The sequence below is a fragment of the Penicillium odoratum genome, assembly GCF_028828045.1.
Source record: "Penicillium odoratum strain IBT 22623 chromosome Unknown utg000006l_segment0_segment0, whole genome shotgun sequence".
NCBI classification, from domain to species: domain Eukaryota; kingdom Fungi; phylum Ascomycota; class Eurotiomycetes; order Eurotiales; family Aspergillaceae; genus Penicillium; species Penicillium odoratum.
Window position 1 is genome coordinate 1789140 of NW_026643148.1, and position 17523 is coordinate 1806662.

At 46.0% G+C, this 17523-nt stretch overlaps 7 protein-coding genes across 7 annotated transcripts; 1 reads left to right on the plus strand and 6 right to left on the minus strand.

The window, feature by feature from the left end:
• Positions 1–1652: 1652 nt before the first annotated feature.
• Positions 1653–2021, minus strand: N7520_009118 (ankyrin; the record flags this gene model as incomplete). The annotated part of the gene is made up of 1 exon (XM_057143052.1): positions 1653–2021. The coding sequence occupies one exon, from the start codon at positions 2019–2021 to the stop codon at positions 1653–1655; it is 369 nt and encodes a 122-aa protein (XP_056992340.1).
• An 89-nt stretch (positions 2022–2110) lies between these two features.
• N7520_009119 (ankyrin repeat domain-containing protein) lies at positions 2111–3171 on the minus strand (the record flags this gene model as incomplete). Its single annotated transcript, XM_057143053.1, has 2 exons — positions 2111–2799; positions 2877–3171. 2 exons carry the CDS (start codon positions 3169–3171, stop codon positions 2111–2113), a joined length of 984 nt encoding a protein of 327 aa, XP_056992341.1.
• Positions 3172–3814: 643 nt separating this feature from the next.
• N7520_009120 (fungal specific transcription factor domain-containing protein) lies at positions 3815–5736 on the minus strand (the record flags this gene model as incomplete). Its single annotated transcript, XM_057143054.1, has 5 exons — positions 3815–4182; positions 4240–4508; positions 4560–4651; positions 4711–5622; positions 5695–5736. The coding sequence occupies 5 exons, from the start codon at positions 5734–5736 to the stop codon at positions 3815–3817; spliced, it is 1683 nt and encodes a 560-aa protein (XP_056992342.1).
• Positions 5737–6437: 701 nt separating this feature from the next.
• On the minus strand, positions 6438–8526 carry N7520_009121 (flavin-containing monooxygenase; the record flags this gene model as incomplete). Its single annotated transcript, XM_057143055.1, has 7 exons — positions 6438–6628; positions 6686–7378; positions 7431–7499; positions 7558–7723; positions 7779–7943; positions 7998–8191; positions 8250–8526. The coding sequence occupies 7 exons, from the start codon at positions 8524–8526 to the stop codon at positions 6438–6440; spliced, it is 1755 nt and encodes a 584-aa protein (XP_056992343.1).
• A 1475-nt stretch (positions 8527–10001) lies between these two features.
• N7520_009122 (uncharacterized protein) lies at positions 10002–11190 on the plus strand (the record flags this gene model as incomplete). The annotated part of the gene is made up of 3 exons (XM_057143056.1): positions 10002–10214; positions 10263–10747; positions 10794–11190. 3 exons carry the CDS (start codon positions 10002–10004, stop codon positions 11188–11190), a joined length of 1095 nt encoding a protein of 364 aa, XP_056992344.1.
• Positions 11191–11245: 55 nt separating this feature from the next.
• On the minus strand, positions 11246–12364 carry N7520_009123 (glycoside hydrolase family 75 protein; the record flags this gene model as incomplete). Its single annotated transcript, XM_057143057.1, has 5 exons — positions 11246–11532; positions 11579–11727; positions 11779–11915; positions 11973–12038; positions 12098–12364. The coding sequence occupies 5 exons, from the start codon at positions 12362–12364 to the stop codon at positions 11246–11248; spliced, it is 906 nt and encodes a 301-aa protein (XP_056992345.1).
• A 1988-nt stretch (positions 12365–14352) lies between these two features.
• Positions 14353–15905, minus strand: N7520_009124 (acyltransferase family protein; the record flags this gene model as incomplete). Its single annotated transcript, XM_057143058.1, has 3 exons — positions 14353–15056; positions 15104–15731; positions 15792–15905. The coding sequence occupies 3 exons, from the start codon at positions 15903–15905 to the stop codon at positions 14353–14355; spliced, it is 1446 nt and encodes a 481-aa protein (XP_056992346.1).
• Between the last annotated feature and the right edge of the window lie 1618 nt (positions 15906–17523).

The following is a 17523-nucleotide window of genomic DNA, read 5'->3' on the forward strand; positions in this document are numbered from 1 at the left end:
ACAAACCACATACTTGAGCTCCTTCACCCTCAGCCGCATACGCTAGATATGCAACCCCATTCCGAGCTTATCAGATTCCACCGGTCCCCCGCCCCAGAATTACCAACATAACAAAACCATAGAATCAATTCCATTTCCAGATGTTATTTATTAGCGTTTTAGATAGGTAGGATAATTTTAGCTAATCGATTAGATTACGAAAGCCCTATAAATACCTTGGGCCACTAGGGATACGGGCAGAGGATACACGAAGTAATAACTAATTCGAAATTCCCTTCGTTTATTCCCTGATTCTCACCCAACTTATTGCGAACTCACCATTCCTACCTCCTCATCCTATATTCACAACCAAACAATATAAGCCAGATCAGGGAGATGATAAGTACATACGACCATAGGGTGTGGAGAACAGGGCTTCCCGTCCGCTCAGCCGTACTTAAGCCACACGCCGGTTAGTTAGTAGTATGGTGGGTGACCACATGCGAATCCTGACTGTTGTATGTTTTTGTTTTTATCTACTCTTACGCTTGCTATTTTACTCGTCAGTCTGTTCCGGCTATTCGCCTGGACGCCCTACATGTGAACACCACTATTTTGCGCCTGAATATCCTGCACAGCCCTGAAGCACTGAATTGGCGTTCCCCTATCGTGCTGACCTTTTTCATGTAGGAGCATTATCCTAGCCACAAGTGCTTTGGTCTGGCCTTAGCTTTGTCTTTTCGAAGGACGCTGACTTAATAAACTTGGTATTGGTTTCTTCTTTTCTTCTTCTACCATCGTTAAAATTAATAATCACAAACCATAATTTCTTCTAATCACCTTCAGATCAGATAGTCTCCTGGTCTCCTGGTCAGAGGAGGGGGAAAGTTTTCCTTTATTTACCAAAAATCTCTTGACACTTCTCTCAGTCATGTCGCCAAGTGTACTGGTATATGAATGTATTCAAAGCCCGACTCCTAAATATCTGGTCTTCAAAAGTCAGCTGCTAAGGCAGAATATAGGATAGCTTAAAATATGCGATTCATCTATTCCTAGTTGAGAAAATACGATACTTGTGAAGTCTGTAGGTACAAGACAATATAGCAAAGATGAAAGTGGTCTAAGTGCTTTACAAGAATGAATTCCTAGAAAGATAGTAAGCAATGTGTCATTTCTGGCAATGTAGTTCGTTATCTATCGTATTACTATATTCAATTTGAAAGTGAGGAAGTTACTGTACTACAATTTCCTGAAATATTTGCTGTCAGTGCAAAACATCTGAATAAATTCAGCAACATAAAAAGTTACAATATACTACACATGCTTGTTTAAAGTAAGAGTCAATCGCACCCCTACATCTTTTACTAGAGCCCCAATAAGAGAGATGATATATTTGATAGCTCCAGTATAATCCATACTAACTAAGCAATTTCGATCAATGTATCACGTTCGGGCTTCGACCAGCACTATCGCAGATGGCAGTGGATAGATGGAACCTCTTCAATTATTCTTGGGCGGCAAAGACTTCGGGATAGATCCAGAAGATACCATCCATATATAAGGGTTATATCAACTCAACTAACTTATCAGCGTAAGCCTATTGTTACTTTTCAAAGCGCCGCCAGAGACAGACCCCCGCTTATTTATGGCTCCCTCTTCCTAGCCCCTAGTACTCAAATTTGTTGCCTTTTCTCGAGCTCATCAAGCAGCTGGGTCGGTGTCTTCCCAGCCCCACTTGGTACATCCATCGAGCCCCCAGCATTGACCAGCAATGTAACCAGCTCCTCTCGTGCTTTGATAGGGCTATCAGGGGGTTGATTGAAATTTCCGTTCTCATTCAGCGTTCCAGTCATTCTACCTCCCATCACGTCATGAAGAGGCGTGTTTACCTTGTGATTGACCACAGTAACATCCGCTCCCCGGCTGATGAGATAGCGAGTAGCATCGATCTGGTTCATATGCCTGACTGAATAGTGCATTGCTGTACAGCCGTTGGAATCAGTGTCATTGATACCAGTCCTCTCTAGCAAACGGTCAATCATGATAATGCTGATCGGTTCCACCCAAACGCCATCACACAGTTTATGTAAGCAGACATGAGGATCAGCTCCATTATCAAGCAAGATTTCTATCAGCTCTGTAAATTGCGGATCAAGAACTTTTGAAATCGCCAAGCGTGATAACCCACTGCATCGCGTAGAGCTGTCGCGCCTATGAAGTCGCGAGAATTGAGCGTAGGGGGCTTTGCGCCTAAAAGTACCTTCACAATGGCTGGGACACTTGGTGATGGTGTATCAGATCTGACAACATAGTTGAATACTGTCGCACCTTGCCGATCCTGGGCGCTGATTTTGTCGGGGTCAGCGCTGAGGAGCAATTTAACAGCTTCCATCTCGCGAGGCGGTAACCGGTATTGATTACCCCGGCCCGAGTCTAGATAGACCTCATCCCGAGTACCTTGGAGTGCCCAGTGCAGTGGGATACGACCATAGTTGTCGGCCTTGGAAAGCATATCTGCTACACTTATGTCACCTCGGTGATCGATTAGCGCATGAATCCCTTCTAGGTTCCAAAACATGCTTGCTATATGTATGGCTGTGACGCCCTTGCCGTCCTTAATATGATCAGAGCGATGAGCAATATCATAATCTTCCCAGGTCTGCTGGGCGTGAACTCCAGCGCCTTCGGAAACCAGCCGTGAAACCATCTTGTAGCTGGCATTGGGAACAGCGGCACCGAGAACTGTTCTTTCTATTTGGGGGTTCAAATTGGAGTTTTGCTCGACGTAGATATTCGAATCACGAACCGAGCAGCCCTGATCTAGAAGAAAGTAGACGAATTCTTCATGATTTCTCGCACTTCCGGTGGGGCTTCTATCATCTCCGTCGCGTTCTAACCCACCTGCAGCGCTAAATAGAGGTGTTTGCCCGAGCTTGTCCCGATGATGTAATTTCGCTGCCAGAATAGATGGTGTATCAACCACAAGGTAAGCTCCCGGTGTGCACCGGCACAAGCCACATTTATCGGAGAAAAGGGAAGGTGTTCCAGATACTGGTCAAGCGGCTCAGTATATGTCGGATTCTCCAAGTAAATCTCAAGCATTACGCGGATTGCATCGAAGCTACTGCTCTTGGCTGCAACGAATAAGAGATGCCAGGATGGATCCTCGTATGCCTCCCAGAAGATCTTCATTTCGGGGCTTGCTTGATAGAGTCGTATAGCTGCAACATCGTTTTGGACAACGATATCATAGAAAAGGCCTCCTCGGGAGTCCTCGGGAGTCGTCAAAAACTGGGAATCAGTCTTTGTCGTAGAAAGCGGGCTTAATATCGTGGCGACAGCCTTCGAATTCTGGGTCAATTTAACGGAAGTGGGTGTATGCCATAGTAATTCGGCACGGATTTGACGCAGAATAGTATTGTACGGGTAAACATAGACAAATAGCTTGACCGGCAGAAAGGATAGAAATAAGGATAGTACAATTGTTCAGCAGAGGCGAGGGGCGACGGTGGTCTTTTAAGATATTTCAGTCGGGATCACTTCCCCCAAATCACCAAATTAACAATTTTGCTCCAATAATATTTCCGACCAATCAGAGGCCTTTCAATTTCCACTGTTTTTCGTGGATACCTGAGGGTGATTAGCGGATTGATTCCGTTGGCTCCACCAGGATGGCTCCTTTCGTTGAGTGACTAGGCAATATTCCCAGTGTACCAGATATCGAAGGCCATACGGTCAATTTCCCCCCCTATGAAGCATTTGCATGAAGTAACTGCCAAATATATGCTAAAATATTGTAAATATTCAGGTCTCATGTATCTCAAAACCTACTTAACTAATCTTCTTCATCGGGCAATAATACATTCAGCTCCTCTAACTTATCATCACACTTCACTCTCATCTGCATGATCACATCAGCAGCGTCGTTTCGTGTGATCAGCAACTGCGAGACAAGCCAGAAGTTGTATCCATTCTTGTAGAAGCCGAAGGAGTCCCATTCATCTTTCGGAATTTGATCACACAGTGTGAACCAACGATCGTGCCAGCGGGTTAAAGCTTTGCGGATCGAGTCGAGAGCCAAGTCTTTTGAAGTGCGTTTTCTGCTTGAATTGCTCTTCCGACCCTGTGAATTCTGGTTACAAGGGCTCTGATGTAAAAATGGGTCCCAAGAAGACATCTGCATATTGATGAAGACGTATAGTACTGTATCAAGTGATTAGTTAAAATTGGCAGGTCAAGGATGATTGCAGGAAATCATACAGTGAATCAAAATGAACATGTCCAAGGTTGTCAAGTGCATATTGGAATTATCAGGAGAGCCCCTATCCTCGTCAAAAAGCCCTTGGAAAGCCTCGAAAGCCGTGATATCGCGTGATGCTTGAAAACGGGGCGCGGCGAATGGATGCTCCGCTTGAAAGACTGATTCTTCGCACGGGAGTTCGAATTCCATCTCAGACGGTGTTAGACGACAGGGGTAGTTTTGGTAAAAGAAGAACGCGGAATCAAGCAGGGACACTATCGCCATCGTCCTGTTCGGTGTTAGTTGGGGAGGCGACCTCGGCATCTTAGCCTCTACGCACCTGATGTGGCTCTCCTTTTGAATCCACAGATTCTCCAACTCCGAGTCTGCAGGTCGATGTCGAGATTTCACTATGCCTTTCCTCCGAGCAACCTATGGTGAAAATATCGGTTTCATGATATACCAATGGGGATATAGGACTTCAAATTTACCTTGACAACTTCATTCAATCGGGTCTCCATCGCGCGGTCTCGAGAGACTAGATTCCCTGCCCAGTATTGCACTATAGTAATCAATAGACCTGCCTGGAAGTTCTGGAACTTGACCCAGTCGTCTACTTCATCCTCGCAGAGCCTGTTGCCGCAGAAGATAGCCTCAATTCCACTCTCCGGTGAGAATACATCATTCGAAAAAATGTAAAGTTCCACAAAATCGAGCACTCTCTTTGCAACGTGGACCTCCTTTTGGTCACTGGAGTACATTGCGCCCATAGACACAATCGACGCTAGCAATGGTACAGATACCGTTTCCGGTTTGAACGTAGGTGCATGAACGATTGCGCAGCCTGGATGCCAGTATTTGAAATATAGAGCGATGAATTTCCGGGTACGAGCGGCTGTCAGGAGAAATTTAAGGTTGGTAGAGAAATCTTGCTGGGCTTTAGCATCTTTCAAAACAATCCAACCTTGGGCCAAGATAGATTGTATCAAGCCCATCACGAATGGAGGGTCAGGTTCAAGGATTGTGTCTCCCCACGATACAGAGAGATCTGAATCTGCTTCAGCTAAGTGTGAGTGAGGAGCAGCACCACCGTTGTTGAAATATTCCACGAATTTGTGTTCGCTGTCAAAAGGAACGTTGAAGAAGTCCAGCCATGTATCGTGGAATATATCAACATCAGCAATACTAGCATCTATGCAAGTCAGGGGATAAGTCGGATTGTTGCTTCCAACATGCTGTAGGATGGTCTCGCGCTCCTCATCCCGCATAGATGTCTGGTTCTGATATACCAGTCCTCGGATCCGGTCGTCACGCGGTGGATGTCCGAATTTTTCTGTGAAGCTGTCTGTCCCACCATTGATCAAGGACTTGACTGACCCGGGGTCTGTTGGCAGGTTATGCGGCTCTTGTCGCGTCGATGACGACCCTAATTTTGTTAACTACGTTTTTCGCAAGGCAGATTGCTATATTCGTACCGTTTTGATTTTTGTGACTTTGCGAAGATGAGGTTCGCTCATTGTTGCAATTGATGCCTTTCCTATGGCACGAGTCGCATGGCTGTTTCCCGTCACAACGAAGTTTTAAGGATGTGCACTGCGTATAGTGACCGCGTATGTCAGTGCAAAAGAACGCCTGGATACCCTGAAACAACATCCTTACCGTTTGGCAAGCATGTCGCCGCCTGCCTTTTTGGCTATTTTCTGGGATACGGCGTTCTCCGCGTTTAGCACAATGTGAATAGTGGACGCGAAGACTGTCACTGTAGGGAAATGGACTGTGAGGATCGAAGCAATTCTATAGGGACCAACTCCCCAGCTTACCATCGCGCAAAGGTTTCATCGCAGAATAAACAGAAGTATGGCTTCTTGCCGGTATCTGCTCAAAGCTTAAATTTTGAACAAAAGTATAAGGAGGGTGACATGCATACGGCGTAGATGGTGTCTTTTCAAGTGATCACTTCGTGTAAAGCTTTGCTGGCAGATGTTGCAGCGGAATTGTCTTTCTGCACTCATGGTTTTGGGAAAGAAAAGAAATCTGGGGTCGAAGTTGATTCGGGGTGGGGGAAGAAAATTCCCGAGGTATTGGTATTGTCTCCTGTTGGTGGGAACTGGTGGTGCTAAGCCTGGAAGGTGCAAATCCGGATAAATCCGGTAAGCGTACGGTTACAACATCGAAACCTAAACTATATCCGAGGAAAATCAAGTCCATTTGGCTATTGCTAAATATCCTTGATCGGCTTGGGAAAGTCAATCTTCTCATCATCCAGATAATCAACATTGATTTTGTTGCGTTTCTCATTCTCCGTCCACCCATCTCCGAGCCACCCCATGGCGTTATCCCCAATATACTCATACTCAAAGTCTTCCCAACGTGGGTGCTCAAATGCAGCCATAGAGTGCAAAGATGATCCTAATCTAGTCAGCGAGTGCATCAAATGAATATTAGACCCCTAAATATATCACCTACCAGGCCAAAGGGCTGTAACACGGCCATCTTCAGTCCCGCCCTTATACCAACTGCGACACTTGCTGCTGAACACAGTCCGCGAGAAATATTGATCGCAAAACTGAGTAAAACGCTTGACGGATTCAGGTCGGACACTCATTGCGCGGATATTGTCACGCTGGATTTTGATTACACATTTGGTGAAATAATCCACTGCTTTCTCAATCAGAGTTAAGAGATTGCCTTCACCTAGCCCGGCGTTGGGTCCCAAGGATATAAAGTAATTTGGGAACCCATTAGTAGCGATTGACAGATAGGTCTGGGGGTTTTCCTTCCAGTGATCAGCCAAAGTAATTCCTCCCCGCCCCTTGACCGTGAATCGGGGAGTGCAAGAGGTATCAAATCCAGTTGCACACACAATCATATCTGCAGGTCTGTGCTGCCCATCTGCGGTGATAATTCCTGTTTCATCAACTTTCACAATGTTCGTGGTGATGATATCAACCTTCTCATTTGTTAATGCCTCCAAGTAACCGGGCCCCGGAGTCAAACGACGACAGGCGGGTGGGAAAGCAGGAATTAGATCATCGATCAGCTCCGGTTTACCGGCTAGTCGCCGTTTCATGTTGTTCACGAATTCTTCCTGGGCGCGGATTTGCATTTCGTTCCCAGTGAGGGTAGACCCGTGAACGGATTGCAGTTCCAGCTCGACCTCTGTGAAATCTGTTAGAAAAAAATGCAAAGGAATTGCGGGGTTGCGATTCACCTTTGCGAAACTTCTGATAGGCTTTGTGATCTCGTTTAAAGAGTTCAATATCCTCTTCGGTAAATGTGACTAAATATTTCTGGTGTCAGGGAAACGATTTGAATAGAAGCCCGTTGAGTATACTCACAGTTTTCCAATCCCTTACCACGTTTCTCAATGTGTTCACGCGCAAAAGAAGGAGAGACCCAAGTGCGACTGCGAACATAGTGATCCATATGTGGCACATCGGGCAAAATGCCAGGGACAATCTGAATACCGCTTGATCCATTGCCAACAACTGCAACTCGCTGACCCTATGAGATGTTAGTTGTTGCCATAAAGAAATAACCGCATCTAATAGGCGCATACTTTGTAATCATAGCTTTGGTCCCAGGAGGCACTGTGCATCAATTTGCCCTTGAAGTCATGAAGACCAGGGATCTGTGGCCACTTCCAATCATTCAAGGCCCCCGTTGCCTGAATTACAACATCACATTGATCTTTGAACATGGACTCCGTATCAATGGCTTCAACCTTTGAAAAAATAGGTCAGTATCGCATCGCCGCTTCGGCATGAGTTTCACTTACTTGCAGTCTCCATTTCGAGAATTTTTCATCCCACACCACCTCTAACACACGGTTGTTGAATTTCATATACTGTCTGCATCCGTATTTGTCGACAACGTGCGCCCAGTACTTGTGAATCTCCGGGGACTTGGCATAAAATGTGGACCACTCTTTATTAGGCTCAAAGGTCGCTTGGTAGGTATGAGCTGGAATATCTGTGTATAGCCACGGTCTGTCAGACAGTATACATAGAGACCAGAGAACATGACATACCGCAGGCACACCCGGGATAACGGTTCTCAAACCAAGTCCCCCCAATGTCGGGATTTTTTTCATAAATGCAAATTTCCAGATTTGGGACTCTTTGCAAAAATCGAATGCATGCGAGGATTCCAGAAATGCCGGCCCCGATGATGACAATTCTCAATGGACGAGCTTCATCTATAGATCGTTCTTCCACGAAACATTTGGTTTGCTGTGCCGTTGCCTCTTCCACCGGCTGTTCAACCGCCGGTTTGGGGATGGTACTGGAGACACGACTTATACCCATCGTGCAAGTGTATACTGTACTTGTTCAATCTTTGGGTCTCGAGAAAGGAGAAAATAACATTGAAAGAACGGTTTCTCGGTCTTCTTTTTTTGAAAATGGATCAGCCATGTCGAGGTTTATATAGGTGTCTCATCGCGAATGTGGATCCACGGATGCGATCAGACATCCATTACCGTGTATGTATTAGTGTATATTTCAAGGTTGATGCGTCGGGATTACGGCCACTGGTTACAAGGTGGATGCTCAGAATCGATCGGAATTCCCCCGTGTCGGTGAAACAAGCGTGCCTCCCCCGGGAAATCTCCAGAAATACCCCGCTCAAGTTCCCGGAAATAGATTTTTACCCCAGATAACTGAGGCTCCTACGTAATTCATTTCAACAAGCCATATGTAGAACTAAGTATTCCAAATTTTATACAGGGTATTTATTGTCCTATGACCCCTCTACATTCGTAGAAACTTGCAGATAGCTCCAACATACTTTCCAAGGCAGCTATAGTGGTCTCTACGAATAAATACGGCGAGGCTAAGAGGGGAAGGAGAGAGGGGATTGATGGCGGGTCTTTACCTCGGTCAGGCTGTCAGTGGCCAGAGTGTATGCTTACGCTTACCTGTAAGGGAAATTAGACTGGGTTACGGAAAAGGTCGTGTCGGGAATCCCCCTCACCCCACTGCCCAACCATGAAAGATCCAGCATGAGGTATGCATGCAATCAATTCCAGCGACCAGGATGCCTTGACCCACTTCATCCAGAAGGCTAATTGGGGTATCTCCGGAATTCATGCAACTCCACAGTTGGGGTATTCCCGGTCCTAAAGTTTGACGGATATGAGAAGAGCCACTAGTTCGCCACACGCTACGGTCGGATTTACTGTCATCTGACTTAAAAGGCATATATAGCGCATGCTCATGGGGAATGAACGCAGAATGGAGACGGTATACCAGAAAACGAGTATTTACTCACCAAAATGAAAATTGAAAACCTCAAGTCAACCCTCCAGAGGCATTTCTATTCAACAAACGCTGTAGAAGAGAAAATGATATTTATTGGAGAGTGGGGCCACCTGACCCCCTGCGTTTGCTCCAGCTCTCTCTTTCTCTCTTTAATTATCTCGTCCATACTCTCGGAATGCAGATTATGACCCTTTCTTCTGCGTCTGGCCAGTTCTTCGCCTGGACGCCAGATCAGCCCTCGACAATATTGTTGCAGATGGTCGCAAAAAGCGTTGAATATCGGTAGCATGATATCACCGTGCCTTTCTACCTGAGATGAAGAATCTCGTATACTAGCAAATTGCCACAGATTACTCACTGGGGACTGTATTATTGTGGCTTGACTGTAAGCTATGACCTCCATGACGGGCACCGTACTAGGTCTAGCGCCGACCCTCATGAGTCAACTACGAGCTACTAACTAAACTTGTTAATACAAATATCCTCCAGGGCCCTCCAGAATACTCCATGATATAGACGAAATGGCTGAAGAAAAAGACGACGTTCGCGATCAGATCGCAAAAGAACTCTCACAAACCCCCTTTGCATGCCCCTCACTCACTCGGTTGTCCGGCGGGACCGCCAATTTCGTCTACCGAGGCACACCCGCCTCATCCCCGGATTCCATCATCATCAAGCACACCAAAGACCATGTTGCTTCCAATCCGAATTTCAAACTTGATACGAAGCGATGCGTTAGTTTTTATCTGAACCTGATAGCCGCTTACTAAATTTTAATTTAGCATTTCGAAGAAGCTATTCTACAGGCACTTGATGGTCTACCCTCTCACTTGCAGGGGAATTTTACGGTGAAGACGCCTCGCGTTTTCTACTTTAATAAGGAAACAAACACTCAGGTTCTGGAGGACCTTCCCAAATCGCTTGATCTTAAGAACTTCCTTCTTTCAGATTTAGCAAAAGGCGCGTCGGAGGCTATGGGCCGGTCGCTTGGTCGCTCACTTGGAACTTGGCTCCGGTCGTTCCACGATTGGGCGGACAAACCTGAGCAGAAAGAGTGTAGATCGCTGCTTGCTCAGAACCAAGCGATGAAGACGTTGAAGTTTCATGTGAATTATGCTCTTCTGGTTGATACGATTGCCCAATTTCCAGCTCTGTTGGAACAGAGCCGTAGTGTTTTTGAGGATGTGAAGAGTTTGGCAGAGAGGGACATGAATAATAAGGACCAGGGTGGGTGTGGGATTATTCATGGTGATTTTTGGACTGGGAAGTGAGTTTTATTTCCGTCTCGAGCTACAAGATGCTAATAAGGTCAGTGTGCTTGTTCCGAGATTTCCACTTGATGAACATTCCGATACTACGCTGTTTATTATTGACTGGGAACTTTGTCAAATCGGGACACGAGCATTAGACCTCGGCCAGATGATCGCTGAGTTGTACGAAACAAAACTGTTCAAGGAGGTGAATTGTGGATTGTGGATTATCAAGGGATTGATGGAGGGCTATGGGTCTCTTAGCGATGAGATGGCCTTTAGAACTACGATCCACGTCGGTGTTCATCTTGTTGTATGGGGAAGTCGGGTTGGAGGATGGGGTACCCAGGAACAGGTTGAAGAAGTTGTAAAAGTTGGAAGGGATCTTATTATGCAGGGGTGGAATAAGAACAGAAATTGGTTTGAGGGAGGGGATTTGGAATGTCTCTTTGCAAACTAGAAGCAACTCGACAAAGATGCCTTCGTATTTCAAACCTCAACCATCTACGTCAAATTCAAGGGCTGGCACACTTCCCGTCCTTGCAAACCAGATTATCAGAGCAATCGTTCTCAGTAGAACAAGAAGCACCGACGCAATGTCCAGACCAAGAGCATGTAGTCGTAGGAGAGGAGCTAGTAGTGGTGGTGGTGGGTGTTCCAGAGCCACCAGACAAGCCCAGGTTCTTCGCGAGAGCACTCATCAAATTGTCTCCCATTGAACGCAGAGTGCTGAAGTTGGTGATATAGTTCTTGTTGAGGGCACTGCTCGGAAGTACGGAATTTTTCCCCGTGAATAGAATATCTTCCGATTGTCAGTATTGAAAAATGGCCGCTATTCTTGAACTTACAGGTCACATCGACGCTGCCGTGGCCAGCATTTCCATTCAAGTTATCATTTGGGAAGCAGGTTCGAGCCATGAGCCATGAGGCCTCCCCGATTACCTCGGGATCATCTCCATCCGAGTCGCCGTATATCCCATAGAACATTTTCCCGTCGCTAGAATCTGTTAGTTGGAAGTTTTCTCAAATTCCGAGTTGCAAGGCTCACCAGATAACTGCACCGATATTGTTACCGGGAAGAACACTCTGATAAGTTGCGCCAAATTTGTCCGGAATCACGATCCAAGGGACCTCATATGCAGCCAAGGCACCAAAGTTGGTTTCAGATTGTCCATCTTGATTCCCCTGTGCGGATTCGTTAGCTTCCGCGTAAACTTTGGCAAATATCACAAGTCTGCTTACCTTGCACTTGTAATCAATTCCATCGCAATCAACATCCATATCAGCAACCCAAACAAAGGCAGCGCCCTATCCCAGTGTTAAAGTGACGCGCTTCAAAACTTCAGGAACATTTGAAGCGACCATACCTCATTGAAATTCGACCAATCACTGTGAATGGTAACCTTAGCAGCACCGCCGCCATTATTGATAGGATAAGTTGCATCCTTTGCAGCAGTGCTGGCTGTGGAAGCAGCATTCTTCAACGCAGCAACGGGGATGGTTGTAGCAGCGGCAAAGAAGCTTGAGGGAGGCCCAGCAGTAGGATTGTTGTATTTTGAGCCATCGACGCTCTGAGCGAGAGTGAGGCTGGACAAAGCCAAAGAGGCCAGCAGAGCTGAGAGTAGGAATGCCATTTTTGCCTTTTGTTGACAAAATATGGGAGTAACTGGCCGTCTTCTTCATCAGGCGAAGGAAACCGGCTCTCTTATACTTGAGGTCGGAGGGTAATGTATTCCTCCATTGTGGATACAAGGTTGCAATTCCAGTCATCATGAAGCTTGTGAGGTCTCACATGTTTTTATGTATAATAGAATGGAGAACCGTCAGATTATGACCCCTGCATGATGAGCCAAAGCTAACCGGAAGTAGTAATTCCTCGATGTTCTCTGGGGTGAGCGGAGAGGGCACCCAGACCGGTAGTAAGCTTGTAAATGAGGTTAGTTTCAAATTACTTCTTGATTTCTGGGTTGAGATACTCTAGAAAAAGGAAAGTTATACTGATATGAAAGAAATGTAGGGAGTTCGCGCTTGATCTCGAATCATGTGTCATACATTCAGCCCTTTTCAGTCATCATGGTGAGGTAAGACGAAGCTAAAAACTCAAATATATTTTAATTGTAGATTGTGGAACTCAGTTGTACCATATTCCAGCCCTGAGTCCACGTTTTCAGGGTCCGACAACATGATGTTGCTATTGGTCCGTGTTGGGTTTATTTGGAACGCGGGGAAGCCGAAGTAACCCTGGGGCGCTTTAAGAGGAGCCCACTTGCCCTTTGCGGAAGAACCGTGAAGAATGTGATATTGCATTCAAATGTTCGCCCCGGCTTATGCAGGCAGCGTTTTTTTACCAATACGTTTAGTCACTGCAAGTCAGACACTGGAAATTTGAAAATATTGGGATGTGGAGTAGGCTAGCCCCGTCTTTTGGCTCCAGCGCTTGCATGTCTTAGCTACGAATTGGATTCCTCAGTCTGTTTCTGCTGTTAGAATTCCTCTCGGAATGCAGGACCATCCGTTTCTTCATATGTTTCCTCGCCACCACGTAGCTCTTTTTTTCTCTGGACGACAGCCTAGCTGTCAATTTATTCTTTTGGTCTTGATCTATCGTACTTTTCCTGCAGTGTATTCTGGATGAGTTCCCGGTTTTTATAAGGTGCCGGCTTGATAATTTGATAGTGATTATGATTATCATCTTTGAAATAAGGATAGCGTTGAAGAATATCAATTTTCACGTGGAGTTGGCAATGACTCCGAATGAGGATGGCGTTAAAGGCTAGAGCTCTTTACTATGTAGTCAACAATATCCGTAATATCGAAGGATAAGTAGATTTTTTTTATTTTTATTATCCGAGTTACCATCATAGTATAGGGGGGAACACGTTAATTCTCTGTATCAAATATGTACTAAATGTACTGTCATTATAGAGTAACGTTGGCTGACTGGAAAAGTACGAGTCTAAAGAAGACGAGGATTTGTCCTTCTTTGAGCTTCCAATTCAATAGTGTTTGCGAATGTTTTCATTATAGTCTGGTATCAGGATTCTTGTCCTTGTCTGACCTTGATTGGTTACATGCCCAGGGATCTTGTTTGAATTTTTGTTTGTTGTTTCAGGTATAATGCAGCATCGGGCAATTCCATCGGGGTTAGTTTCAATGCAATGCAACACAGACTGTACCTTCTCAAGATTCCTCTAGTGTTTGATCTCCATCTCCTGGTATGAATTCAGTGGATCTGTAATATGATGAGCCGATCTAAGTGGCCCACCTAACCTCGGTTCCTCGCGTACGGAGGAAACCGCGGGATATCTGTACATGGGTATCGGGCCGTAGCCGGACTCCGATCGGGTGACCTGAACCTAGTTATATTCCTGAACATTCAAGCTTGAAGATTCAATCTCAAAACATATGTAAAACCCAGACAAGAAGATGGAATTGTGAGAGAGATCGACGGTGATAGTATTTTCCCATAAAAGAATATGTAAAAAGAAGGGTGAGAATGATATATGTACATGGAAAAACCAACTCCAAGCCGCTCGTATCATCGAAATGCTCAAAATGCAGTATCCGACAGGTGACATAGAACGGCATATAAAAGTAAATAAAGAATGTGTTCATACCACGCTTACGCAGTAGTCATCGGCATGGTGGTAAGCGGCAAAGTTTCCGCAGACTTCTCATCTTGCTCGAACATAATCTTCTCCAGCTTGTGGGTCATCTTCGCACAGAATGGATCAACGTACGATGTCCACATGCTTGCACAGAAGTAGACCAGCACAATCCACGCTGGGATGGAGATTGCGACGACCCATGGCGGGCGGATGGGGATCCAGTGTGGGTGGAGGGGTTGACCGTTCTCATCCAGGAGGGGCTGGCCATTTCCATCAACTGGTTCGCCTTCCCACGGTTGGCCTGTGATTCCGTAGAGCATCCAGCACAGAACTGTGCGGAGGAGAGTGCCGTGTACAAGGTAGACGGCGAAACTTTGTTTGCCGAGCCAGAGAAGAAGGCGGTTGGAGAGGAAGTCTTTCGTTGAGGGGGAAATATAGATTGCGAATATTATGAGATCGACACCGATTGCTGAGTAGCGTTTTCCGATGTTGACATCTGGTGGGAAGATATAATGGGCGGCCTCGAACATGTAGTTGGACCATGTTGCCCATTCAGGGTGCTCGCCGGGGTAGGAGCAGATGAGGAGGCCGGAGATTCCGAGGACAGTGCATAAGATTCTCCGAGGCCATTTGTGCTTTTCGATGAATTCTCGGAACGAGATCTCGTATGAAAGGTCAGCAAGCGCCATCCCGTAGATGGCTTGCATTTGGAATGTTTCTGTTCATATTAGCGATAGAAGTATTTGTCATGCCTAGCTAACTTACCCGTGTTCTTAGCCGCATCTTGGTGGAAGTATAGCAGCATTCCAAGGTAAATACCCAGACGCCACCGGAACTTAACAAACTGAACGGCGCAGATCATAACATATACAAGCATCGAGGCTTTAAGCAGCGGCAGCAAAGCCCACTGGTGATCATCATACGCCATATATCCTGTAGTCCACACACCCAAGAAGTTCTCAAAGAGGCGCTTGAACTCTTTCCACAGCGAGTCCTCCAGATCCGGAGAAGCATAACGACACCACCAACAGTCGGACCGGTTCGCCGCAATGAAAGCCCCACACTGCGCCATCACCCACGAAATGATCAAGGCGATAGTAGCGGGGAAGATGAGACGAGGCGGGCGACGCCAGGCACTTTTGGCAACAGATGTGAATGAGCCCAGGTGATCGCTATTCCGGGCTTGCTTCATAGGCTTCAAGGCGCAAACATAACCCGTGAGAAAGGCGAAGATGGTGACACCTAGACGTCCCTGCCAGGGAATCCGTAGAACGGGCCACTGGAGGATACGGGGAGGGACATCCACATCGTCCCGCGGCGAAAACAGATCATAATCCCATGCTCGTGCGAGGTGGGTCATCACCACCAGGAATGAGGCAATACCTCTCAGGCCCTGATAAGTGCATTAGCTTGATATTTCCAATATAACAGTCGAGGGTGTTGAACAACGCACATCGATCCATTTGACACTTTTCCGTGGGTCACCCTTGGTATTCGGGTCACCGGATTTCCAGGGCAGGTTCTCCAGGATGCGTGTGTAGAGGTGACTCGGTTGGACATAAGACATAACTGTAGTCGCAACGCGGTAAGGAAAGTCGAATCAGAAGTCAAAAATCAGAAATCAAATCAAGAATCAATTAGTCATCGATGCATCTGCCTCTTAACCGGAAGAGAAAGACGACGCAAGGGAATGTTGGAATGTCGGAACTGAAATGTGAGGAAAGGACTGAGGGGGTCCGCGGGACTTGAGAGAAACAAGAAATGAGTGAAATGGGGAATGGAGCCGTCAATAAAGACTCGCCAAGATTGGAATACGTTACGAAAGAGAGACCTAAGAGAAAGAGAGTGGGGAGGCTTGGGGATTTTGAATAATTCCAGGCAAGATAGGAGGTTCCTGAGTGGGGATGCATGAGACCCAACACATGCATCCTTGGCTCGGTCCAAGCCAAGACGGGGTAGATCAGTTTCCAGATTTAGATATGAACTTGAGAAGCTGAGCATATAATGAGTGTGTGGAGCGGAGACTCCATTGATGGATCTGATTGTAAGTTTGAATACAGGATCCGTGATCCGTGACATCCGCTCTACACGTCCAATCTACCAAGTTCAGTAGGTTCAAGATTTAGAATGTTTGTAGAGATGTGGGCTAAATGAATGATAAGGACGAGCTGACGACGTCCATAACAGACTAGCATGATGTCTACCAATCAACATAAATCCTTGAGTCGTTTCGAGTGTTGTGCAAGAAGCATTGTAAATGGCGTGAGATTTCAAACGTAACAATACCAAGATGTTATGCACGGATTTCCGTGTTTTCTAGCTAACTCCGCATGGACGTGGGGAATTTCCCGAAAAGAAAAAAAAAAGGGTCCTTGTCTTGGCTCTGCCCTACAATCTCTTCTCATGCTCCAAGATTTCCTCCATTAGGTCTCCCAAACGAAATCGTTTTCGTAGACAGCGGATTATGTCTCACTGGGAAAAAACCTTACGATACATTAATTGCATGTGGTGGTGGTAATATGACGCCATTTGATCTAATAGTTGTCTAACGAGATCGACGATGGGGCTAAATCGATACCCTGAACCCTATCAGCTGGTATCAAGTATCAGGTATTACCGTATTTACAGCGGCAAGCAGGTCTTGGCGCAGCTATGTTTGTATTTTTGGAATGCAGGAATGTAAGGTTAGGTTTAATGTAATGCAGGTTCCAAGTAGGAAACAATATATAATCAGGGACAAATTCCTGATTTGAGAAATCTTTCCCAGTCAAACTCCTGCGATCTACAGGGCTGAATCGTGCGCTCTGCAACACGTTGATCTCTAACATCAGTTGGCATCTGGGCAGTTGCCAAGATTCTCGCCCGGTCGGAACAGACTGACTCGTCACGGACTGTTCTTGGCGTCTCCAAGGGGAAATAAAATAAAATGAGAAGGAAAATGCCGCCCCTGAGAACTTGAGCACCTGAGACAAAAAGAGGTCCGCGATACGGAAACGATAGATTGAAGCCAAACCCAATTAGGCAAACAATACTTAGTCTTGAGTGACAAGACTAGTGGGGAATAAAGTCCACATTGGATACGTCCACATCCTATCTATAAGTACAAATATACAGGAATAATTCCAAAGCCCTATTGGAAGAGGATCGGTTAAGTTTCGGGTGCACCGAGCGCTTCCCCTCGCAGT